The sequence below is a fragment of the Microtus ochrogaster genome, chromosome 2 (assembly GCF_000317375.1).
Source record: "Microtus ochrogaster isolate Prairie Vole_2 chromosome 2, MicOch1.0, whole genome shotgun sequence".
Taxonomy (NCBI): Eukaryota; Metazoa; Chordata; class Mammalia; order Rodentia; family Cricetidae; genus Microtus; species Microtus ochrogaster.
Genome location: NC_022010.1, coordinates 15,420,195 through 15,445,410, shown reverse-complemented (window position 1 = coordinate 15,445,410; position 25,216 = coordinate 15,420,195). Strand labels below are relative to the sequence as shown.

General features: G+C 49.6%; 2 protein-coding genes across 8 annotated transcripts in view; one reads left to right on the top strand and one right to left on the bottom strand.

The window, feature by feature from the left end:
• Hvcn1 (hydrogen voltage gated channel 1) overlaps positions 1-8,215 on the top strand; it is a 27,899-nt gene extending 19,684 nt beyond the window's left edge. For 2 of the 3 annotated variants that reach the window (XM_026785111.1, XM_013350188.2), the window contains 2 exons: positions 3,387-3,488; positions 4,540-5,169. In XM_026785111.1, coding sequence (XP_026640912.1) covers positions 3,387-3,488; positions 4,540-5,139 — 702 coding nt within the window. In that variant the 3' untranslated portion in view covers positions 5,140-5,169. Of the gene's footprint in view, positions 1-3,386; positions 3,489-4,539; positions 5,170-6,782; positions 6,896-7,205 lie in introns of those variants that run through there. The other variant, XM_005344459.2, reaches the window with a different exon arrangement.
• The window catches only part of Tctn1 (tectonic family member 1), a 32,464-nt gene continuing 12,340 nt past the window's right edge, over positions 5,093-25,216 (bottom strand). For 4 of the 5 annotated variants that reach the window (XM_026785089.1, XM_026785093.1, XM_026785094.1 and 1 more), the window contains 12 exons: positions 24,446-24,597; positions 20,127-20,226; positions 17,946-18,055; positions 17,127-17,147; positions 15,550-15,684; positions 14,468-14,593; positions 14,126-14,211; positions 13,094-13,234; positions 12,090-12,252; positions 9,042-9,161; positions 8,213-8,375; positions 5,093-5,595 (listed from right to left, as the gene is read on the bottom strand). In XM_026785089.1, coding sequence (XP_026640890.1) covers positions 8,232-8,375; positions 9,042-9,161; positions 12,090-12,252; positions 13,094-13,234; positions 14,126-14,211; positions 14,468-14,593; positions 15,550-15,684; positions 17,127-17,147; positions 17,946-18,055; positions 20,127-20,226; positions 24,446-24,597 — 1,298 coding nt within the window. In that variant the 3' untranslated portion in view covers positions 5,093-5,595; positions 8,213-8,231. The remainder of the gene's footprint in view (positions 5,596-8,212; positions 8,376-9,041; positions 9,162-12,089; positions 12,253-13,093; positions 13,235-14,125; positions 14,212-14,467; positions 14,594-15,549; positions 15,685-17,126; positions 17,148-17,945; positions 18,056-20,126; positions 20,227-24,445; positions 24,598-25,216) is intronic. The other variant, XM_026785098.1, reaches the window with a different exon arrangement.

Below are 25,216 nucleotides of genomic sequence, written 5' to 3'. Positions count from 1 at the left end.
TTCCAGGACAGGCTCCAAAGCCGCAGAGAAACCCTGTCTCGAAAAACCAAAAAAAAAAAAAAACCTCATCACCATGGGGCCTCAGACGTTTATGGAGAGTTAACAAAAACACGTGGGGCTGGGGTGATGGCTAAATGGGTAAGGTGCTTGTGTAAGCATAAAGACCTGAGTCTGGTTCCCCAGCACCCAAGGGAAAAGTTGGGTGTGGCAGTATGTACTGGGAGGCAGGGACAAGCGGCTCCTTGGGGCTCACTGGCCAGTTGGTGAGCACCCAGGTTCCATGAGAGAATTAGGTGAAGAGTAATATGGACCTCCGGCTTCCACGTGTGTGCATGGGAGAGCGCATGCACACACGCACACACACACTCCACACATGTGCCTGGCTCTCACTGTCACCGCCTCTCTCCGGATTTTGCCATTGGGAGAGGGAAGGGACTTCCTGGCTGAGCTCTGTGGGGGCCATCTATCCCAATCTTGTGAAAGACAATTTTTCAAAAAGATTTATCATCTGATTTATATATGCATGCGCCTTCACAAGTTTATGTGTACCATTTGTGTGCAGGAGCCCGCAGAGGCTGGAGGGTGTCCAGTCCCTGGAGTTCCAGGTGGCTGTGTGTGAGCCACTTGCTGTGGGAACTGAACTCAGGTTCTCTGCAAGAGCAGTAAGCATTCTTTTTTTTTTTTTTTTTTTAAGACAGGGTTTCTTTGTAGCTTATCCTGGAACTTGCTTTGTAGACCAGGCTGGTCTCGAACTCACAAAGATACACCTGTCTCTGCCTCCTGAGTGCTGGGATTAAAGGCGTGTGCTACCACCGCCTGGCAAGCAGTAAGCATTCTTAGCCACTGAGCCATCTCTCCAGCCCTATGAACAAGGGCGGGCTTCTTAGGTAGCAAGCTGGTGTCCAAAAGCATGGCTGCTCCAGAAAAATGCAAGAGACCAAGGGCATGGGGAGAGTCACAGCTCCTGGAGGGTCCAGTGCTACAAAGAGGCACTTTGGTGATACGCTCGGGACATCAGAGCCCAAGTCCCTGGAAGCAGGGAGCAGCAGCTCCACTTACTGCTGACACTGTTCTCGGGGTGGGGAGGTTATTTATATTGGTCTTTTTTTCCCACTTAAAGCAAGCCAACAACCCAGCATCCCTTGCATTCTGCCAGCCCCTCTGTGACTGCGGCAGGAAACATAGTATTATGTTGTTGGGGTTGAAATCCAAACCTGCAATTCAAAGCAAACAGAGGGAGCCAGCTTCCTTGCAGCTGTATAGGGAGCCCCAGGCCCAGCTCTGTAGATGTCCCTGCCTCTGGAAGGGACTCATCCCACCTCTCAGCCTGCCAGTCACGGGTCTGACTCTCAGGCTGGGAAAAAAAAACGGTGACTATCATAAAGGCATTTATCCTCTGAGGGGACGGTAACCCCTCATTTGGTCCCCTGTTGTGGATGGCAGCAAGCTGGACGTGACAGTCTGTGGAGTGGCAGGGATACTCCTTAGCATCATGGCTAGCTGTCCCCTGCAGTGGTAAGGATGAAGTCGAAGAGCTCTGGACAGACTGGGTGATTGTCACCTGACACTCAAGCATAGTAGGCCTCAGGGGTTGAAGGCATGTTTCAGTTGGTCAAGGGACCGGTAAGAAAGGAGACTGTGGCCTACTGTGTTGGAAAATAGAGGAGGGGTGTGAGGTTCTTATGGATAAAGCAGCAAGGTTATTTAATGAGGCAGGGGCTGCTGTGGATGGGCCATGAGGGGGTGACATGACCAGATAGGTTGAGGGTCTTGGATGGAAGCCAGAGTCTTGCTCTCTGCTGGTAGGATCTGCAAGACATAGTGACAGAGCACGCTGTCACTTGTCACATGAGCTGGTAGAATCAAGAGGGGACATGGCTGGGAAGAGACAGCCAGAGCAGCGTACTCTGCAAACCTAGGCTCGCGTGTCCATCGTCCCTGGGAGTACAGAGTGTGGCCAGCTGAGCTTTGGTATCAGGGAGGCTGATGGAGCCCTGAAGCTGGCACCCCATAGGGGAGAGGAGGGGTTAACAAAGGGGTTGACTCCCCTCCACGAAAAGTGACCAGGTAGAGGGGCAGGTTTGAGGTTTGGCTGATCAGTTCATAGAGGTCAAGCATTAAAATCATCTTTTCTTGGTCTCTCTTTCTCATTTCCAACTTCAGGTGACAGTCACAAGATGTAAAATTAATCTTTTGATTTTGTTTTGTTTTTCGAGACAGGGCTTCTTTGTATAACAGTTCTGGCTGTCCTGGAACTCTCTGTTGAGCAGGCTGGCCTCGAGCTCACAGACCCGCCTGCCTCTGCCTTCCAAATGCTGGGATTAAAGGCGTGTGCCACCACCACCCGGCTAAAATGAATATTTTAAAGTATTTCTGTGGTGTGTGGTGCACAGAGCGCTGTACAGCTCACCACTAGCCAGTTCCCTGTCCATCCTGCCCCACCAGAACCACAGTCTGCATCACATGTGGCCTGTGGGTCGGGTTGCCTGCACTCAGTGTAGCACTTCACAGCTCATCCCCACAGTAGCACAGGCCCATGCTTCAAGCCCTTTGGTAGCTGTGTTCTAAGTCTGTTCTCAATACAGTTGGGCTTTGGTTTTAGACCATGTAACTTTGCTAATCCCCGTGGTTCTAAAATAAACAAGAAATTAAAAAAAAAAATTCCAGGCTGGGAAGACGGTTCTGTCAGTAACGTACGTGCTTGCTGTCCGAGTCAGAGAACCCAAGTTCTGGACCAGAACCCAGGCTTTAACAGAAGACAGAAGATTCTGGTGTACTAGTGCTGGGCAGTGGTGGTGCATGCCTTTAATCCCAGCACTTGGCATAGGTAACCTGATCTACAGAGCTAGTTCCAGGACAGCCAGGACAATACAGAGAAACCCTGTTTTGAAAACAAACAAATCAAAAGAATAAGACCCCTGAGTACCTTGTGGGGAGCTTGGGAACTCGTCTCCCTGAGGGGCCCACAGTCTCTCCTACTCCCTGCCCCTGGGTCACCCAGTCTGTTTCTCCTGTACTATCTCTCAAAGCAAATGCCACTCCTAAAAGGCAAATAGGGTTTTGTTTTTAAGTTTCATTTTTCTATTTCTGTGGTTTGCTGTTGCTAGGGCACACACAGAGCATGCTCAGTAAGTGATTTAACACATCACTGCCTTGGGACTCCGAGTTCCAGAGGGGCCCCCCAAAGGCTATCTGTCCTCAGGGAGTGGAGTGGTAGTGTTCTCTCCCAGTAGGCAAAGCAAGCTACTCCCAGAGGGTAACGTGCCTACCCAGGAGAGTGGGAGGATGGGGAAAGGGGCCAGGATCCCGTCCTTAATGTGTTTCCTGGTTCCTGAGAATGAGAGCGGTCCCACCCTGGTCTCATGTCCTCTTGCTCCTCCCACCAGGTTGTCATCATCTGCCTGGTGATCCTGGACGCCCTCCTGGTACTTGCTGAGCTCCTTCTGGATCTCAAGATCATTGAGCCAGATAAGAAAGACGTGGTCAAGGTATGCACACGGCACAAGCACACATGGTGCGGGTACATAGGTGGTACAGCAGGTATACACCAGCCCCTCCCCCCCCCGGTCACACATGTACACAGCTCAGGTCCACAGCAGTCAGGGCATATATAGGGTGCTGCTGATGGGGTCGATATCTGCAGGCAGGGAGGGTGTCGACTGAGCTGGCTGCTCAGTGCATGTGACACTCCCATCCTCCTTCGGCTCTTTCGTTTCCCTCGGGTACAGGCCTTACTGTGGTCCCCACTGTGGTCACTGTGAGCCTCAGTATGACCGCAGGAGTTGGATTATCCCTTTGCCTCCTGGCTGCCTTAGCAAGATCCTGGGAACTCTTCAGGTACCACTAGTCTTTATGGCTCCCAGGGAGTGTATGACCCTGCCCGTCATCAGCGGTGGAGTAACAGGTACAGGAAGTCCAACATCTGTCTAGCAGGTGCATCCATCCATCCATCCATCCATCCATCCATCCATCCATCCATCCATCCATCTATCCATCCATAGATATACAGGGTTTCTCTGTGTAGCCCTGGCTATCCTCGAACTCATAGAGATCCTCCTGATTCTGTGTGTGCCTTTTATTGAATGATGACATTGTCCCCTCCACACAGACTTGGGTTTTGCCCATTGTACTGCCATGACCGACCGATGTGGCTCTGAGCAAGTGCCTGCTCAGCCATAGAACATGTCCCTCTCAGTTGGGTGGCTGGGCCAAAGGACACTGGAGAGCTGAGGTGGTTTTCTTCAACCCTGGGAAGCACTCATGACAGAGTTATGGCCGCAGCCCATCTTTACTTTTTAGTTAAGACAGTTTCACTCTGGTCCAGGCAGGCCTTGGACTCTTGATCTTCCTGCCTCACCTTCCCAAGTCCTGGGTTGACAGTCAGGCCTGGCCAGGGATGCCTAATCATCTTCCAAGGGTGGAAACCTTGTCTCCAGCACTGAGTCATCCCTGGTGACCAGGCAGGCGTGCTTGGGGTAGACGGTGTGGCCAGAGACGACCATGCGACAGTCAGTGCTCCTTGTCATTCTGTCCCCTCAGGTGTTCCACTACATGAGCTTTGCCATCCTGGTCTTCTTCATGCTGGAGATTTTCTTTAAAATCTTTGTCTTCCGCTTGGAGTTCTTCCACCATAAGTTTGAGATCCTGGATGCCATTGTGGTGGTGGTGTCGTTCGTCCTCGACCTCATCCTCCTGTTTAAGAAGCACCAGTTTGAAGCTCTTGGCCTGGTGATCCTGCTGCGGCTCTGGCGGGTGGCCCGGATCATCAATGGTGTGTCTCCTGTGCTCTTAGACTGCGTGGGGGTGGGGGTCTGGGCTCTGTGGTTGCTACCAAGGTGGCAATACAGTCACCAGATGCCCGCGATCTCATACCTGGTTTGTATCACGGTTGCACCCTTTGGAATCTGGAGAAAAGTAGATGGTAATATTTGGCGTGAGCTGCAGAGCATGATTGTGCCAAAGTTGTCTCACACTCTGGTCATGTTTTCAAGGTTACCAGAAGGTAGTCATGGAAGCATGGGACCCTTGCCCCGGGCAGCACAGGAGGGCATCCTCCAGAAGGGAGGCAGGTGGATGAGCAGCGCTCCATGCTGGCTGCCCAGCCCCAGAGTCCCCTCATGGAGCTCCCCGTCTCTCTGAGTTACCACTCCGTTGCTGCCATGGGCTACCATCCCCTGGCTTCTAGAGAGAACACGAGGAAATCCTGCTCTGCCCACCTCCAGGCACAAACGCTGCCCCTGGTGCGCATATCCGAGGAGTAGCCCTTCTGTGGGCCCTGGCTGGTCGGCGCTGAAACTGTTCAGTCTTCCCAGGAAAGACAGTGTCCACTTTCCCAGCAGTTCTCCCGCAGAGGGCAGCGGGGTGGGGTGGGGGTGTAGTCAGGGGATCTAGATAGTCAGCCAGCTTGGGAAGCCTGAGGTGAGGGAGTGACAGTGTGGCCGTGTTTCTGGTGGCTGTGTCCTCTGATGGGGCTATGACCTCAGGAGTCCTGGCCGGCACCTCCTGTCCCACAGCCCTCTGGGTTCTGCAGAGCCGCAGGTAAAGTGGGCTGCTGCGACTTGAGATTGAAACAGTCACAGCTCAGGCAGCTTACGTCTGGGGAGAAAAGAAAAAAGCAAACAAGGAACGTTCCTTTGTGTCATGTGGAGACAAAGGTGACAGGCCGGTGACACATGGGGTTTAAATGGATTTATCAAAAAGACAGAGGTAAGCCGGGCGGTGGTGGTGCACGCCTTTAATCCCAGCACTTGGGAGGCAGAGGCAGGCGGATCTCTTTGAGTTTGAGACCAGCCTGGTCTACAAGTTCCAGGATAGGCTCCAAAACCACAGAGAAACCCTATCTCGAAAAACCAAAAAAAAAAAAAAAAAGACAGAGGTAAAAGGTTTATTAAATACACCATAGTGCAGCCACGGTGAGTGGGCTCCAGAGGGGCTCACTTGGCTGAGCGGAGCTGGAAGCCTCACTTGGCAGCTGGGCAGGTGACCTTGTGGCATTCATGGCCCTTATCTGGGTTTGTATCTGAGGGCAGCACTGGTGTTTCTTGAGACTGGCCTTGAGTCACTGGGGCTGTGTAAGGTATCCCAAGTTAGCAGGTATGTGCCAACTAGTCCGGGCCATGCTCCAACACAGGGGTCCCTGCTTTACTTTGGTCTTTTTGTCTCCATACTCTGAACTCTGGCCAGGAAGGACAAACAGCTTTCAGTTACTCCTGGGGATGCTTGTCCTTGGGGAACGAGGAGCACAGGGGCCTGCAGAGACTATGCCCATGGGGACCACAGGGAAATACTGCCCAGCTGTATACTCTCAGGCTCAGAAATGACGATCTTGCCCGCCTCACTGAGGCTACCAGTGACAGTTGTCTTGTTCATCTGTCTCTACACATCCCAAGTATATACATGAATCAGAATACAAGTCTTGGGGCTGACAAGAGGACTCAGTGGGTAAAGACACTTGCTGCTCAGCTTGACGACCTGAGTTTAAGCCCTAGGGCCCACAGGATGAAAGAAGAGAACTGACTCCCACAAGTTGTCCTCTGACGTCCACATGATCTCCCCCCCCACAGAATAATATATATATATATATTTTTTTTTTTTTTGGTTTTTCGAGACAGGGTTTCTCTGTGGCTTTGGAGCTCTGTAGACCAGGCTGGGCTCGAACTCACAGAGATCCGCCTGCCTCTGCCTCCCAAATGCTGGGATTAAAGGCGTGCACCACCATCGTCCGGCCACACAGAATAATATTAAAGCAAGCTGTTGCACCACAACCCTCCCCTCCCTTGCAGGCATCATCATCTCAGTGAAGACACGCTCAGAACGGCAGATCTTAAGGTTAAAGCAGATAAACATTCAACTGGCCACCAAGATCCAGCACCTGGAATTCAGCTGCTCTGAGAAGGTGAGACTTAGGGGACCGGTTCCACGGCTGTCCCCTCCAGCCCACTACTGCCCACACATCTATAGCTTACAGCTCTGCCTGTTGCTCCCTCTTCCTGGTCTTTCTGGCTTAAGCACGGGCTCCTGGAGCCGGGCCCAGTCCCTCCTCTGGGCATCTTGTTCCTGTCATCACTGCTTAGGGCCCTTCCTGGGAACGGCTCCCCTCAGCAGCCGGAATGCCACAGACTGTGGCTCTTAGCTGTCTGTAGCCCCAGGCCTGCAGAAATGTGGCTCAGAGTTCATTGCCCAGTGTCTGTCTGCTTTCACCATAGGAACAAGAAATTGAGAGACTCAACAAGCTGTTGAGACAGAATGGACTTCTTGGGGATGGGAACTAGCCTTCCAGAAGCTCTACTCTAGAGAAGCTGGGTGGTGGCCAGAGAGCAACTGTGTGCTGCCAAGTCCAGTTCTCATCTTTGCCTTGGCTTGCACTCCCTGGATGCTGGGGACACATCTTTGTCAGCTCTGCTGCCTCTTCGGTGTGACCCAGAGCCACCTGTCCACGCCCTCCTCCTGCAGCAAATGAATCATAACCACCTGTTTTCAGCTGAACTCTGCTGTTGCTTGAAAATGGACAAGGAAGCTGGGCTTGTAAAACTTAACACCATCGCTCCTCTGTGTGTAGGGGACCAGCACATCCTGAGGACAGAAGCTGGCACCTTGCACCAGCCCATTCTAGAAAACCTTTCTTATCTCCTGCTGCACCCCTGGGGGAGCCATCCTGGTGCCCAGCCTCTCCTGGGCAGCACCCAGCTGTACCATCAGCTTCAAACTGGCTCTGCACCCACCACATCTCTCTCAATTACTGTGCAATTAATGTATAAAATAAGCGCTCTCCTTCCCCTGGGCCCGCCTACCACATTCTCTCCTTGGTGGCAGCCCACACCAGCTCACCAGTTATAGAGCTAGCTCACTGCAGGGGGGGCCCCAGACTGCCCTGTAATTAGCATCATATTGGGGTACAATGCCCTTGTGGGCACACATTTTTACACAGCCTCTTGCTCGTTTGTACTTCTCAGAATGCTGATGGGCATTTTGAAGACAGATCCTGACAGATAGAGGATAATGCACTGTGGAGGCCTGTGACCTGTGTGTGCAGGGTGCTGGAACCCTGACCTGAGCCCCTCGCCCAGCAGAATTTAAGGTTCCTGGGAGGAAAAGGAGGTGGAGGGGGCAGAGTGCTGGTTTAAGGGTAATGAGCAACTGGGTTGGTGTCTGCCAGAGCCTTGGGCCTGGGTGCCCACTGCTGCAGAGGAAGACCGTCAGGGTGGGTACTCACTCCTGCGGGTCCACTTGTATCACACAAAGGGGAAGAAGAAGCTGAAGGGCAGCCTGGCGTTGATGGTAGGTGGGGCTCGGAAGCCTGCCTCTGCAGGGGCTGACACGTCCACAAATGTCACTGTAGTGGAAATGACAATCGTCCTCTCAGGCCCTGGGAGAGGCTGGAATGTAAAGACAGAACAGGCTCACTTATCATCTTCCTCACTCAGCCACTGGCACTGTCAGCTTGAGGCCGGCAGGTATTGCGGAGTCAGCTGGGCACAGCGCAGCCGAGCGCACAGCGCTCCAGGCTGATCCAGCAATCCCAACCATGGCTCAGTGTTCACAAGAATTGTGACCACACAAAAAACCCATCAGTGAGATTTCCCTTCTAAGTACAAGTTAAAGAATGATTTTGAAATTGTTCTAGGAGTCAAAATTACAGTCAGGCATGCTGGCACTTGCCCGTTAACGCTCAGGAGGATGAAGCCGAGAGTCACAAGTTTGAGACCAGCCTGGGTTTGAGACAGATCCTATGTCAAAATACCAAATCCCACCAGGCACAGCAGCACTAGCTAGCTTTCTGTCCCTGAACATGGGAGCTATGACATGACCCTGTCTTTAAAAAAAAATTGAAATCCAAAAAGATATTATAATCTCTCATACCAAGTAATAAACTTTTTCTGTCACACTTGCTGTCTGTCACCTTGCCTTTTGTCTTCACCTGCTCCTTTTTATTTTGTTGTGGTTTATTTCTTTCGGTGCAAGGCCGGGGGTTGGCCCAGGCTAATCCCAGGCCTACCATTGGGCCAAGCCCCAGCCCATGGAGCCCATCGCAGAAGGCCTACCTCTGGAATGGAGATGAGCTGGGCAGTGACGTTTACTATCCTGGCTTGGGGGTTCAGCAGAGACCCATACTTAGTCCATTTCACTTCTATACCCAAAGCCACAGGGAGCTGGCAAGGGCCCTGAAAGAGAAAACTAGATTATAACAGAAGATCACACAGCCACAGATCAAACTCAATCTGCAGTTGAGCACTTTGAGTATCACAGAGTCTTTGGAACACAAGGATGAGCGCACTACGCGAGCTCAGGCACACAGCTTTGCAGAGCCCTGAGCCGTCCCAGCACCCTCCGCTCCCTCCACTCCACCACCAGAGAGAAGCAGGGCCAGCCCCTCCTGTTTCCAAAGAAGGCCTAGTCACTGTGGAGTGGTGGGACCTTTGGGGCCTCTACCAGCCCACACCCACCTCAGAGGAGCATCTGGAAGCTGGCCAGAGGGACAGCAGGGAAGAGACTATGACTAAATGTAACAGAGAGAAGGTGAATTTGATTGTAGCGCATGTGGCATGCTTTTATCTAACTTCATCAACTAGCAGCGAAGGTACAACTTGAGGCTGGAGAGAGGGCTCTGCGGTTGAGAGCACCAGCTGCTCTGGGTTCAGTCTCCAGCACCCACACAGCAGCTCATGACCACCTCTAACTCCAGTTCTAGAGGACCCAACACCCTCTTCTAGCCTCTGCAGACTCTAGGCACCCATATGGTGCACATACATACAAATACTCATACACAGAATTGTTTTTAATCTTAAAAAAAAGTCGCTGGGCATGGTGGTGCACGTCTTTACTCCCAGCCCTCAGGAAGCAGAGGCAGACACATCTCTGTGAATTCGAGGCCAGCCTGGTCTACAGAGTTGAATTCTAGGACAGCCAGGGATTGTACACAGAGATACCCATCTTGAACCTTCCCCAGCACCACCACCCCCCATCCACAAAAACAAGACAAAACAGCACGGGGCAGAGTCAGTGTCTGTACATTAACAAAGGTACAGGGTAGGTGTGGTGGTTGAATTCAAGGCCAGCCTGGCCTACACAGTTTCAGTGAGTTCCAGGACAACCAGGACTGTATAGAGAGATCCTGTCTCAAACAAACAAAACAAAGGGAACCACTTCATCTGCATTGAGGGGGCCAGCATGGGGTTATCTGAGCTAAGGCTGGAACCTGGCTCTGTCCTAGGACCTTTCCTTGGACAGTCCTGAGATAAATGGGCATCGGGCCCTCCAGACCATCCTTTTGCTAACTGTAGAGCTGCAGAAGCTGCACAGTGGGGAGATGGGGAGCCCACTCTGCTATGGTGCTGCCACATATTTTTGACTTTCCACATATATTTTCTCTAAATTCTGTCCTGGCATAGAAAGCTAGCAAACTGCTAAACTGGAGTTAAACTGCCAAAAGCAGTAACAGGATTCCTTAGCTTGCAAGAGCCTTTAGAAACCTTAGCACTGGACCAGCTTGCCAATCTCCCGTTGCTAGGAGAAGCTGCAGGTGCAGTGGGTGTGAAGAGCAGATGCCCTGGGCCTGCTCCCCAGCACTAATGATTGCTGTCTTTACCCAGTGCCAGAGAGCCGAGAGCCATACCCCAGGTTCACTGGTGGCTGGCACAGGTGAGGCGGTCCTCGGAGTGGGATCTGGTGAGATTCTTCTCCCCACTGTGCCACTCCTTATAAATAAATATACAAAGCAGATAATGAGAGGCCTGAAGCAGCTGTGACAAGAAACAGCTGAGCAATTAGGGAGAATGGAGTGCACACCTCCACTGGGGACAGCCCACACTTTGCCACTAAGACAAAAGGAGGAGGTGGGCGGAGGAGTCACGTGTGACCAGGAAGCTATTTGTAGGATGTCAGCTCCCATTAAACTCTTTGGGGAACTTTGGAACTGAAAGAGCTCATGTGTGGGTGGGCTGCCATTCCAGCCCAGAGGGCAGAGACAGGAGGTCACATCCCATGTCCCCCATGTCACCAGATGTCTTAGGAAGACTTACTGCATCACTGTTGTCCAAGTTGACCATCCTGGATTTTGGAATATTTGCATAGCCATGATGACTGAGAAATTCATGAGGCTAGACAGAATCCATTGTTCATGTCCACCTCACTCAGCCAGTCTAGAGTTAATGGTATCTCACTGGGCCCAAGTTTTGACCGTAATCATCAGGCATTGGTGGTGACATGTTGGCACTAAGAAAGTTTCAGGTTTGGATGTCACATTTTTTTGGTGAGGGGATTTCTCAACTGCAGTGACTGTGGTGGTCACTCATGCTTCTAGTTTATGGAGTAACCACTGTGTCCTGACAACAGCCAAACAAACTTAACCCTCTGAACAGCCCTGTGAGGTCAGTGATGTTTCTGAAGGGCTTTAGTAGCCCTAGCATGGCAAACATGGCTCTGGCAGGCCTTGCCCTTCCCCGGAAATTCCCTCTGTCTTGCTGAACTGTTAGATCACATTTGTAAAGCTAGCCACCAGGGGCTATTCCCTTACTTGGCCACTTCCTCCTTCTGAGACTGACTACCAAGGTCCAGCTATCAACGTATTGAAGTCCAGCAATCAGAAGCCCCTTATGACTGCCCTAGTTAACATGCCCAATTAAAACAAACCAACTCATCCTAACAACGGGGTTTCCTTTCTTCCCTTTATAAACTGCTGTTTGCCCATGGACCATGTCTGTCTCCTCTCTCTCGAGAAGTAGGCCTTTATCTCGCCAAAGCAAATATTCCTTTCCCCTCCCTTGTTCCTTTTCCCTTCTCCGTCTAGCTCCTGCTTTTGTGTCATTCCCTGCCCTTTGACCCTCTGGGGCAGATAAATCTCCTCTGTACTGAGAACCTGGTCTTGGGGTGTCCTGTGCCGACTCTGCTCCTTTCAGTTTTCGTGTCACAGGGAAGCAAGCAGAGGCTGAAAACTACTGACTGACAAAGGCATTGTGAGGAAGGGCAGAGCTGGAAAGCCTAGCTTAGTGCAGCCACCCTACTGCCTCCCCTGTGCCTCCCTCTCCCCACCTGTGACCCACCTGGCAGAGGAAGACACACTAGCAGGTGGCCAGCAGCCTCTCGCTCTTTACCTTCATGTTGGAGGAGTGGGTGACATAACGCACAGGCACCCAGTCCTGCACATCCTGGGCCCGGGAATTCCCAAATGCAGCCACATAGTCAGGGAAGGCCTGGCCTCTCAGTAGGCCCTGAATCTTCTGTGCTAGCAGCTCACAGGGGATGGTGCCTGTCAATCTTTGGGAAGGAAAGAGAGGCCAACTCAGGGGGGCACTGACAAGCTCCAGGACATGTTAAACTATATACTTCCATCCTTTCTTCCTCTCCAAAAATGTGATCATCTAACCCCTGGGGCGGTCCTGACTTTGGGGCATCCTGGTCATGGAGATGACCCCAACAGTTTCCCAGCCTGTATTCCACCATCTCTCTCTGTACCATGTGCATGGCAAGGACAGTGCCTTCCCATATCCTGTCCTCCTGAAGAGCGCTGGCACATGTGAGTTCCACAGGAGGGAACCAGGGTTTATCCTGGGCTGCTGCCTCCTGGCATCCTGTGGGAAGTGTTCAGTGGGACCCTCAGAAGAAATGCTGGTCTGAGATCAGAGCTAGCAATCAAAATCTTGACAGAGCCACGCCAAGGATGTGGGGAGGGCATGGGTAGAGAGGAAATGAAGGGGACAAAGGCACGTGTTTGTACAGAGTGGGAATTAAGTGACAAATTCACAGAACCAAAGATCCAGAAATGCCACTCCAGCACTGAGGAGGGTGTGGCAGGAGGACCAGGAGTTTGAGACAAGCCCGAGCTATGCAGGGAGACCTTATCCCCCATGTCACATTCCAGTTTTTGTTCAGTGGTTCTCTTATGCTGTAAAATTAAAAATCCAGAAATAGGAAGGACTTTCAAGGGAAATGTTTTCTGCTCAGAACTCAAAAGCTATTTAACCTTAACCACGAAGCACACAAAGCTCTGCCATCCGTCCTCTGCCATGTTTGGAATGGAAAGGCTACAGCGGTTTTGCTGGTGACCTGGTTAAAACAGGAGAAGGGAGGATGCTTTCTCTGCCGCAGTCACTCTCACCTGAGTTGACAGCCAGATTGTACATTGTAGCCAAACAACACGGGGTCCCGGAGCCCCTCGCTGGCAAGGCAGTCCTGCTTGCCTGTGCTATGAAGAATGGTAAACTGTTCTTGTCTGTTTGTTGTCTGAATAATCCCAGACATTCACAGGTTGTTAAGGGACAGGTAACGGTTCCAGAGCAGCCTGACTGTCCAGGAAGAAAGTGGCATCACTATATGACATGAGACACGAGCGAGGTGCCATCCATTCCCTTCTCTGGGCCTCTGGTTGTTCCCAGAATGGGGCAAAAAGACACCAGGAAATCTTTCTACTGGCTCACCTTCAGAATTAATTCCAACCAGGTGTGGTGGCCGGGCCTGTAATAAAGACACTAAAAAGGCTAAGGAGGGCTGCACATTTGAGGATTCCTGAACTAGAATGAGCTCAAGACTAGCCAGCTCAACTTGCCAAAGCCTTGTTTCAAAATGAAGAATAAGGAAAGGGCTGAGGTACACACAGCTCAGCGGCAGGGTGCTCTCCTGGTATGCACAAGTCCCAAAGGAGAATCTGAGTTTGAGGCCAGCCTGGTCTACATGGCGAGCTTCAGGACATAGAGAGATCCTGTCTCAACAAAACAAAAACAAAAGTGAAGGAATGAATGATTCCAACCCTTCTGCCTCTAGGTGTCCTTGTTTTTTTGTTTTGTTGTTGTTGTTTTGTTTGTTTGTTGCTTTGTTTTGTTTTTTCAAGATAGGGTTTCTCTAGTAGTTCTGGCTTTGTAGACTCACCACAGAGACCCGCCTGCTTCTGTCTCCTGAGTGTACCACAACACCCAGCTTAGGTGCCCTTTTAACTTCAGTGTTCTCTTCCCCTAAAGTACCAGTCTCTACTCCACCCAGCCCCACCACATTTCACCGGCTCAGAGGAAGCCCTGGCGAGTCAGGTGCCTCCTTCCTACAAGCTGCCTACAGCATCCCTGGCAGCAAATGGAAGCACAGCCCATCCATGCAGACAGGGAAGGTGACCTTCTCCACAGATCCAAAAAAAGGATACCCCTTCTGAGGCTGAAAGCCAGCGGCCAGTGGGAGTCCCACCCTGTAACCAGGGTTGCCGCTGCGAGGAACAGGCTTGGTGTCATGCTGAAAAGCAAGGTGACATCCTGTGCAGCATTGCTGAGGCACAGCGGGGGCACACAGTGCTCCTTACAACATCTGGAAGACAGTGCTCTGTGAGCCTGCAAGGCACGGGACAGCACCCGGCTTCCAGGCAAACCCCACACACCACTGCAAGTGCAGGCTGGGGAGCCGGGTCATGTTTCTAGAATATTCCTCACCCGGGAGTCAGGCCTTCCTTCAACTTGGTAACCAAATAATTGAACAGAACACTCAAACCTACCTGAATAAAGTGGATCTCAAACTTCTGCTGCAGGAGAGTCACTGTGCTGCTGAATGTCCCCAATACGAGGGAGAGGCCAGCTTCCCATATCTGGCCTGTGGCTGTGTACAGCAGGCTGTACTTCACCTGGAACAGAATGGGGCTCATCAATCTCCGCCCACCACTGCTCAGCAGCCATGTTACTACCTCTGATGAAGCAGTCCCAAAAAAGCCATAACCCCCAACTCTGCTGTCCAATCACATAGTGTCCCAGTGGACAGAGCCCCCTCAGTCTCTCTGTAACCAATTTTTTATCTTTCAGAGCAGCTGACTCACGATTTGAACAGACTATTTCTGCAGCAGAGAAGATCTAATCAATAAGTGGTGGTGACAATAAATTGGGGGGGGGGGGCAGAGGGTAGTGGCACACACCTTTAATCCCAGGACTCAGGAGGCAGAGGTGGGTGGATCTCTGTGAGTTTGAGGCCAGCCTGGTCTACAGAGCAAGTTCCAGGACAGGCTCCAAAGCTATAGAGAAACCCTATCTCAAAAAACAAACAAAAAAAATTGTGTGTGTGTGGTACACGTGTGTGTACATGAGTGTACATGTGTGTATGTATCCATGCACACACACAGAGGGCAGAGCATGACATGTCTTCCTCTGTAACTCTCTGCCTTATTGCCTTGAGACATAGTCTCTTATTGAACCACAAGCTCTCAATTTCAGCCAGGTTTCCTGGACAGTGCACTCTCGGGCTCTGCCTGTCTGTCCTCCAAAGCTGGGGTTACAGGCAGGTATAATAGCCATGTTTGGCTTTTTACATGGGTGCTAGGGCTTCGAACTGAGGTCCTTATGCATGTGAAACAAACATTCTTATCCCCATCTCCTCAGCCTGACAAGTAAACTTTGCTGTATCCTTGCAAGGAGCTGGATTTACGGAGACATGGAGAGACGTGTCCTTTGATGAGACCACAGAGCAGCGGAAGCAGCTGGAGGTCAGACCAAGAAGCACCATCACGGTGTGGGCCAGAGTTTTCCCTGGAGGCCAACAGGCTGGAATCAGGCATCAGAGCAGGACTGCAGAGTCACACTGGGCACCCACCTCAAGAACAACATTGCTGCAGAGTCTGTCTTGCCCAGTGCTGACCAGAGAAGGCCGCAGGACGCCAGAGCCTTCTAACCGGGTCAGTGTGTGATTGAGAGACTGATACAGAACAGACTGGATCTTGATGGAGACCTGGGAGGGAAGATAGCCTTGGTTATGAGGCTACTACAGGCTACATATAACACAAGCGACTCTGTTACAACAACCAAAGCCTAAAATGAACCTTTAGTGACAATAATGCAAAGTAGAGGACATGCACACTGCCATGCCCTGTGCATGCTGCAGATATTTCCATGTAAACACATATATATACATGGTCAGAGAAAATTTGGAGAGCAGTGCTCTAAGATCCTATTCATCACAGAGATGGAAATAGCCCAAGAGTCCATTTCCACAAGGAACGCTATTCACCCATAAAAAATCAAATCCCAAAACATGCTACCACATGGGTGAGTCTTGAAAACATCAAGTGAGAGAACCCAGACACCAAAGGTCACACATACTGCAGACTCCACTAAACATGGAATGTCCGCACAGGCCAATCTACAGAAACCAAAGTGGTTGTCATAGACCGGAGCAAACAGAGGAGACTGCCGAGCGACACCTAAGGGACAGGGATTCTTCGGTGTGATGAAAACATCCTGGGGTTAGACTGCAGTACTAAATGCCACAGAATTGGTCAGAACCCCAGTTTCAGCAGCCCCTTGCCTCAGGAGATGGACCTCACAGACACCTCACACAGTTGCTGGCCAGGTAGGCAGCAGGTTTGAGGAAAGACAGAGCCAGACAAACTTTTTATGGGACATTTGTCACTGTGACCAACACCAGAAGAGTGACGAAGTGACAAGTAATCTCCTGAAGACAGCCCAGCCGTTTCTGACAGGATGCTCCACTTCAGTTCTTGGAGGCCTGACTGGGAAGGTGCCGGAACACTTGCTCTTACACTGTCTTCAGTTAATGCAAAGATGTTTCTAACTTAAACTGGCAAGTGCCGGAGCTGTCACTTTAGAAATAAAGATATAGTCTTTACATGCCTGCTCCCATGACCAAGACAACCTACAACTGTCCTTCTAGGTCAGATCACTCGCTCCCATGCAGACAAGTGTGGGGACATGGGTGACAGAAAAAGAAAAAGGCAATCTCCACAACTGTCTGCCTACCAAGCCGCCCCAGCAGCTTGAGTCTGTGACTTACAGACGCAATGGTGACTGGGCCAGCTCAGTTTGGGACGGTAGAATCAAAGCACTTTCTAGAGGCTGGAAGGACATCACAGAAAGGCCTGACATATCTTTTCTTTGTTTTGATTAAGAACAGGATCTCACTGTGTGGCCCTGGCTGGCCTGTCTCTGTCTTCCAATTACTGGGAGTAAAGCCATTTACTTCTATGATGGTACACATAAATCTTAAAAAAAAAAAAAAGCGGATGACTTGTGGAATGTAATACTCATGGGTTGACCCCTGGACAAAAACATCTGCGCACACATGAACACACACATGTGCACATCCCCACCTCCAGAGAGACAAAGAATGAGAGAGAGAAAGAGAGACAGAGATAGAGAGCGAAATGCTTTTACCTGTGTCGTTGAATTAGGCACCTGCACAAAAGCAAACCACAATAAACCTAGTTAGACACAAGAAACAGGTGCATTCCTACAGCCATTTCAGGCTTCAGCTAAAGGCCACTGTCATCCATTAGAGAGTTATCACTAAGACGACAGCAATCTCTCCACTTAGGCTGGTCCTCTCCTGCTCCTATCTATGTGCCAGTTACCGTATTTCCTTCTACAACCTGTCCTTCCCATGAGAAGCACCATTCCAGAGGCCTGCCTTCTTGGTGTCACTACTCCGTACCACCTCACGGCCCTGCTGCTTCTGAGAGCCCCTATTTTTTGGTGCCCAAGGGACTGTTAACACCACAGGCACTAAACACCAGACTTCCAAAGCTGTTTGCAGTCACTCAAAACTTGGCCTTGGTCGGCTGTTATCAAGGTTGAATGAAGGGAATTTTAAAACTGAATAAAAACAAGATACAACCCAAGTACATACAAGCTTCATAAAGATCACTTCAGCAGGGGCTGGAGAGATGGCTCAGAGGGGAGAGCACTGGCTGCTCTTCCAGAGGTCCTGAGTTCAATTCCCAGCAACCACAGGGTGGCTCACAACCATCTGTGATGGGATCCAGTGCCCTTTTCTGGTGTGCAGATGTACATGTAGATGCATATACATAAAATAATACATAAATCTTTTTTAAAGATCACTTCAGCAGCCACTGTCACCACAGTGCTAGAGAACACAAGTGCCCACCCATGTCAAGCACATGCTGAGATCACTCTGCATCTTTGAGGGTGTGAAGACCAAAACACAGACAGAGCTGTGCACCAGCTGATCCTTACCCTCAAGATGGCAGGGCTGCTGTAATGAGCCATGCTGAGGGCTTCCACTTGTTCACACTCTTCTATGTCCACCCTTCTGCTGCATTCAAAGGCTTGGCTCACCAGGAATGCTGGAGAAGGTGACATCCCGGGGTGGGGTGGGGGAGGGGGAATACAGACATGTTTAGCTAACAAATGGGAACAAAAACTGTATAAAAGGCAAAATAATCTACAACACAAATGCAGCATGTTTAAAATGGGGTTTAACAACTGGGTTTCAGGGGCTGGAGAGATGGCTCAGCGGTTAAGAGCATTGCCTGCTCTTCTAAAGGTCCTGAGTTCAATTCCCAGCAACCACATGTTGGTCCACAACCATCTGTATTGAGGTCTGGTGCCCTCTTCTGGCTAACTGCATACAAAATAAATAAATAAATAAATAAATATTTAAAAAAAAAAACAACTGGGTTTCAATTAGGAAATACATGCACAAAATATTCTAAACTTAAAGGACACAAAAGATACTGAACAGTGTCTCCCCAATTCTGTTTCCCGCCCAGGTCCCTGCCCAAGGGAGTGTTGCGCCTGCCTGTTGAAGCTTTCAGAGATACTATCCAAATAAAACACATACGTAAAAGGTTTTTTTAAAAAACAATTATTTCCCCCTTTGGACACAGCTGTGCACATGATGCACTAAACTGTGCGTCTTTTCCATGAGCAATGAGTGCATCCTGAAGACTGCAGCAGCCGTGAAGAGATAATTAGTGTTCTCTTGTGGAAGTGGCATAATTACTCCCCAGCTCCCTGCTAATGGCCACTGCAGTTGTCTCTGCCTTGGCTGTCGCTGTCACAGTCTGCATGGGGCTTTTGTATGTGGGCCAAGCCTTCTTACAGGAGCTTCGCTAATTTTGATTCATATGTTATGCTGCCTTTGGCAGGGTGGGACCAACTATTCCACCAGCTCCTGCAGGGGAATATCTGTTCCCCACAGCTTCAAACTCTGAGCTTTGTCACTCTGAAAAGTGGAAATGGCTTCTTAGTTTGCCTTCTTTGCTTTTTGAGACAAGATCTCACTATGTAGCTCAGGTAGGCCTCAAACTGGTCATCCTCCCTCCATCTTCCAAGAGTTAGGGTCTGAGGCATGCCGCCTCACCAGGCTTCAGATGGTTTTAACTGGCCTTGGCCTCTTTGTGCAGAGAAGCTTCTTCTCATCAGCACTTGTTAGCCAGTCATTCATCACAGTTGCTCACAGCTGGCTGAGGGTTAGAGAGCCACGGCTTCGGCCTTCTTTTGCCCAGGCCCTAGGTCTTGGCTTCTCTGCGCTCCTGGAAGAAGTGGTTCTTACCCAGGCCCCTGAGCACAACGGTCTCAGTGCTCCCACTGTGAGACTCAGCCAAAGAAATCCTACACAAGCAGGCATGGGGTGCACACTTGGAATCCCAGAATTGGGGAGACAAAGTTGGAAAGACCAGGATAAGATACATAAAAGACCCTGACTCAGAAAACAAGCAAGAGCCAGACATGGTGGCATGGGACTTTAATTCCAGCATTGGAAAGGCACAGGGAGGCACAGAGGCGGGTAGGTCTTTGTGAGCTCAAGGTCAGCCTGACACCTCAAGTTCTGAGCCATCCAAAAACTAAAAACAAACAACACAAATGAAAAGAAACTGAAAACCTCATCACTGAACTTCTGGGGGGAAAAAGCCCTAGCGATGTTAGCATGGCCTCAAGGGATACTGTGAAAACAATTTTAATTTTTTTTAATTACATTTGACTTGTGGGTGGGTGGCTGCCTGAGAGACACAGCACATGGCTGAAAGGCAGAGGGTAGCCTGTGGAAGTCAACTCCCTCCCTCCACTCCATGAGTCTCAGGAATAAAACCCAAATTGTCAGACTTGGTAGCAAGCACCTTTCCCTGTTGAGCCATGTCACTGGCTCCTGGGTTATGGTTAACCAGAGGAATCAGCCTCATGCAGCATGGCGACCAGCACACGTAAGTACTTAAACAAATGCTGTAGAGATCTGTAATCCCTGAAATGTGTACCCGTATGTCACTGTTTCCAGGTGCTTACGGCAGGGTTCAGGCAGTCACTGACCAGGGTAGAAAGGACCTCTTCAGGCCTTCCTACCTCAAGAGTCTTTAGGCTGTTTAACTGGCAAGCTGAAGTGACTGACTAACAGGAAGAGCAGGGGCACTCTCTTACCTGCAGGGTTCTCATCTGTGCACAGAGATGACATGAGAGGCGAAGGCAGTCTAAGAAATGAACCTGAAGATGTGCCTGCAGTCTGCAGAGGAACTCCATACTGCAAACACAGAGCATACAGGTGAGCCAGGCTGTTCCTCTAGCATGTGCTGGACATATGGCAGTGCCCACAGAGCTGTGGGTTTGGGGACGCAGTGCTGAGTGTAGTAATAGGAGCGGCGGGCTGCATCCCAGGCACCCGGCCGCCCGCACGGCTAGCTTATGCCCCGAAATAATTACACGGACACTGTATTCTTTTAATCACTGCTTGGCCCATTTCTATCTAGCCTCTTCTAGGCTAACTCTCATTCCTGGACTAGCCCATTTCTAGTGTAGCCCACAAGGTGGCTTACCAGGGAGATTCTAGCCTATGTCCATCCTGGGTAGGAGCTTCATCGCGTGTGCCTCAGAGAGCAGAGCTCTTGCCTCTGCCTGCAAGAGTGGAGCATCGTGTCTCTCTGAGGCCTCTGCCCCTGAGAGGAGAGCTGTCGAGTCTGACCTCACTTCCTCTTCCTCCCAGCGTTCTGTTCTGTTTACTCCTCCCACCTATGTTTTAACCTATCAGGGCAAGCAGCTTCTTTATTTAATTAACCAATGACCTTCCTCCATCAGCTGAGCACAGTCCCAGCTGTCAACCACACACAAACATACCTTTTTAAAATAAATTTTAAGCTTCATGTGGTGGTGTACATCTTTAATCCCAGCACTCAGGAGCAGAAGCAGATGGATCTTTATGATTTTAAGGCCAGCCCAGGCTGCAGAGCTAAAACTGTTGTGTAATGGTTTCCTCCACGACTGAAACATTCTGCCCTGCAGGGAAGCTCCTTAAGCAGGAAGGGAAACAACTCTAAGGAACTTCAGGAAATCCCTGAAACTGAACAGATTCACTAGGTCCCTCCCTGCCAGAGTAAGCAATAAAAGCTGAGAGTCCCTCTGGGACTAAATGAACAGAGCTGCAAAGGAGACTCAGACCAGTCAGCAGCCTGGAAGAAGAAGAAATTAGCTGAGTTGTGAGGAAGAGGCCTAGATCAGTGATTCTCAACCTGGAAGTAAATGACCCTTTCACAGGCATTCCCTAATACCATCCTGCATATCAATATTTACATTACCATTCATAACAGTAGCAAAATCACAGTTCTTTTTTTGTTTTGTTTTGTTTTTTTGTTTTTCGAGACAGGGTTTCTCTGCGGTTTTGGAGCCTGTCCTGGAACTGGCTCTTGTAGACCAGGCTGGTCTCCAACTCAGAGATCCGCCTGCCTCTGCCTCCCGAGTGCTGGGATTAAAGGCGTGCGCCACCACCGCCCAGCCAAAATCACAGTTCTGAAGTAGCAACAAAAATAATTTTATGGTTGGGGTCACCACAACATAAGGAACTGTATTAAAGGGCCACAGCATTGGAAAGTTGAGAACCACTGCGCTAGCCCCTTAAATTTTCATGTCTGTCTATCTATCTATCTATCTATCTATCTATCTATCTATCTATCTATCTATCTATCTATCTATCTATCTATCAGGTCTTACCATGATGCCCAGGCTGGTCTTAAACTCCTCTGAGGCTCAAAGGGCTCAAGTGGTCCTCCTGCCTCAGCCTCTCAAATGATGGGATTAAAGTTGTTTAAGGCAAGTATGATGGTCCATGCCTTTAACCCAGGTTTAACTATAATCCTCTCCTACTTGGGAGGCAGAGGCAGGCAGATGTCTGTAAATTAGATGTCAGCCTGGTCCACATAGGAAATTCTAGGTGAACCACAGCTAAATAGTGAGATCCTACCTCAAGTAAATAAATAGAGGCTAAAAAGAACATGTGCACCTGTGTGTGCCTGTCACTCTAGTGTCCCCTGTTTCATTATGGAATGCCCCTTGGCATAGGCTGAGAAGCTGAAGTAGTGTTTCCCTCTGTGGACAGGAATCGGATGGCTGAGCACAGGTGTGAACAAATCACTGTTCAGTAACATTCATTTAAATGGCAGTTGTGATACTCATTAAAATCTTACAAGATTTTGTGTGTGGATGTGGGAGAGGGGCCATAGGTCAGAGGTCAACTGGATGTCTTCCTCAATTGCTCTTCACCTTAGTTTTTGAGACCAGGTCTGCTTGCATCTGCTAAGAAAGGATGGTGGGGCAGATGCTAAGAGTACATAGTGCCTTTGCAGAGGACTCAATTCGGTTTCTAACCTGCCCCCATCAGACAGTTCCAACCTCCTGTAACTCAGCGCCCTCTCCTGGCCTCCACAGGCACTACACTCACTTGCACATGCCCCACCACAACGTAAGCTAACACCTTTGATCCCAGCACTCAAAGGCAGAAGCAGGCAGATCTCTACGAGTTTGAAGCCAGCCTGATCTACATAGCAAGGTCTAGGACAGTCAAGGCTACAGAGTGAGATCCTATCTCAAAATAAAGAAATAGGAACACATAATTAATGTTTCTAATTAAAATAAAAAAGAATGGATAGAGCTGGTGTACTCTTCCGCTCAGGAAGTAGAGACAGAATGATTATCATTTCAAGGACCAGCTGAACATACAGTGAGAATCAAAGAAGAAAAACTAAAAACATATAGAAGGGCTGGGACTGGTGTGCTGGATCCATGAGCAGCGTGGTTCCAGCCCCAGTGCTGCCAAGACTGGAATGGTGGGACACACATAAGGAGGGCTTGTCAAGATGCTCTGACACTGGTCCACAGCTCTTCTCCTGCACCCGTTTCTCTGTTTAGTGGGACAGCAGTGATCGGTATGCTGTATTCAGTAATGCTGGGAAAGCCCCCATAGTGCCCAGCACACAGGGAATGCTCAAAGAACAGTAACTGGCCTTCATATTGACATGGCAAGACACAAAGGTTATTGTAGAAAAACAAGAGAGCTTTCTAGAACAATGTGGCCATGAACCCTGCTTCTACAATTATGTACAAATTTTGTAGATACAGTTACAGACCAGGATTAATAAGAGCCAGCCTTTTTTACAAAGGTTTGCAATGTGGACTTTTTTGGGGGGGGGCGGAGCAGGTGGGATTGACACCACGGCCTGGAGCACACTAAGCATGCACTCTACCAATGAGAGCCTTCCATCTTTACTGAGGCTCCTCTGCTGCTTCCCACTCCAACTAGTCTATATTAGACTTCCCTTTCCCAAGGATGCTTCGGAAAAGGTTATTTTTGCTCTTCCTCTTCCATACACATGTGTCTATATGATATAATTGTTTGTATGTGCATGGACACACGTGTGTGTGTCTGTGTGTCTGCATGGGCACATGGGTACATGGGCAAATAAATGGAGGCTTAAGGTTGATATCAGGAAGCACTGCAGTCATTCAACTACATTATTCAATGAAGCAAGGTCTCTCAAACCCTGAACATGCAGATAGAGTTAGCCTGTAGCCAGCTTTCTCCTGGAGATCCCACGTCCACCTTTCGATGCTGACCTCCTGAAGCATTTACGAGGATAGTGGAGATCTGAACACCTGTCTTTGTGCTGTGTCTCAAGTACCTAACCACTTAGTGATCTCAACACCCCTCTTGTTTTGTTTGAAGGCAGGCTGCTTTAAATTTCAACTCCTGCTTCTCCTGCCTCCACCTCCCAAATGCTGAGATTATAGGTGGGCACCAGTATAGATCTAATCTACATGGGAAGTAGAAAAAGACAAGATCTCCTGAGTAAATTGGGAGCATGGGGACCTTGGGGGAGGGTTGAAGGGGAGGGGAGAGGCAGGGAGGGGAGCAGAAAAAAATGTAGAGCTCAATAAAAATCAATAAAAAAAGTACATGCATCATTAATGGGTCATATTTTACTGGTTTGCTAATGAAGGGATATATAAAATAGCACACAGCTTCCTAATATCTATAAAACAAAATATGATCCTGAGACGAGGACCTGGCACCCAGGCAGTCCACTCCCTATGCCCAGGGGCAGGTTCAATCAGTTTGCTGTGGTCTCTTGGGCTGAAAAGAACAGAAAATTTTGTGACATAAAATTCAACCGCAGAGCCAGGCGGTGGTGGCGCACGCCTTTAATCCCAGCCCTCTGGAGGCAGAGGCAGGTGGATCTCTGAGAGTTCGAGGCCAGTCTGGTCTACAGAGTGAGTTCCAAGACAGCCAGAGCTGTTACACAGAGAAACCCTGTTTTGAAAAAACAAACAAACAAAAACAAAAGAAAAGAAAATTTCAACTGCAGAAGTGGCCTCAAATCCTGGGTTCAGAATTTGAACCTTCACTTGGCTTCCCATGATCCTTGAGAGGAGCAGCAATGACTCTCTGTGGTGTCAACTATGTCTTGTTGGCTCACCTCGTATTTAGTGGGCTGTGGGGCATCTGAGGTAGCTGTAGAAGGACCGTTGGATGTGGCACTCAGCGCAAAGCCACCCGATGCTTGTATCAGTCTGTCGAAATTGTCTTCATTAGGCACTTCCGGGTTAGCAAAGGACAGAGCAGGCTTGTCTGTTTTTAGACAAAGCATTGAAAATCAGCAGAAATGTATGGAGTATGTGACATCCCTACTTTAGAAACCCATTCTTAGTAGCAACAAGACCGATGTTAAAAGCTGGGCGGTAGTGGTGCACACCTTTAATTCCAGCACGTGGTAGGCAGAGGCAGGCAGATCTCTGAGTCCATTAGAGGCCAGCCTGGTCTACAAAGCTAGTTCAACACCAGTCAGGGCTACAAAGAGAAACCCTGTCTCAAAAATCAAAACAAAAAGGCTGATATAATAAAAGGTTTTCTGGACTTTCTTTATGGCTCCGTAAATAAAGGCACTTGTCGCCAGACCTGACAACCTGAGTTGGATCCCCAGGACCCAGATAGTGGAAAGAGAGAACTAACTCTAGAAAAGACACCCTCTAACCTATGTACGCATGCATGCATGTGCACACTCATAAATAAATGTAGTTTTCAATGTTTTCTTGTCGGGTGGTAGTGGCACAAGCATAGGCAGAGACAGGTGGGTCTGAGTTCATGGTCCACATAGTGAGTTCCAGGACATCTAGGTCACACAGAAAAACCCTATCTTAAAAGAAATAAAAAGTTTTCTTTTATATTTGCCTCTCCTGGGATTTTCTTT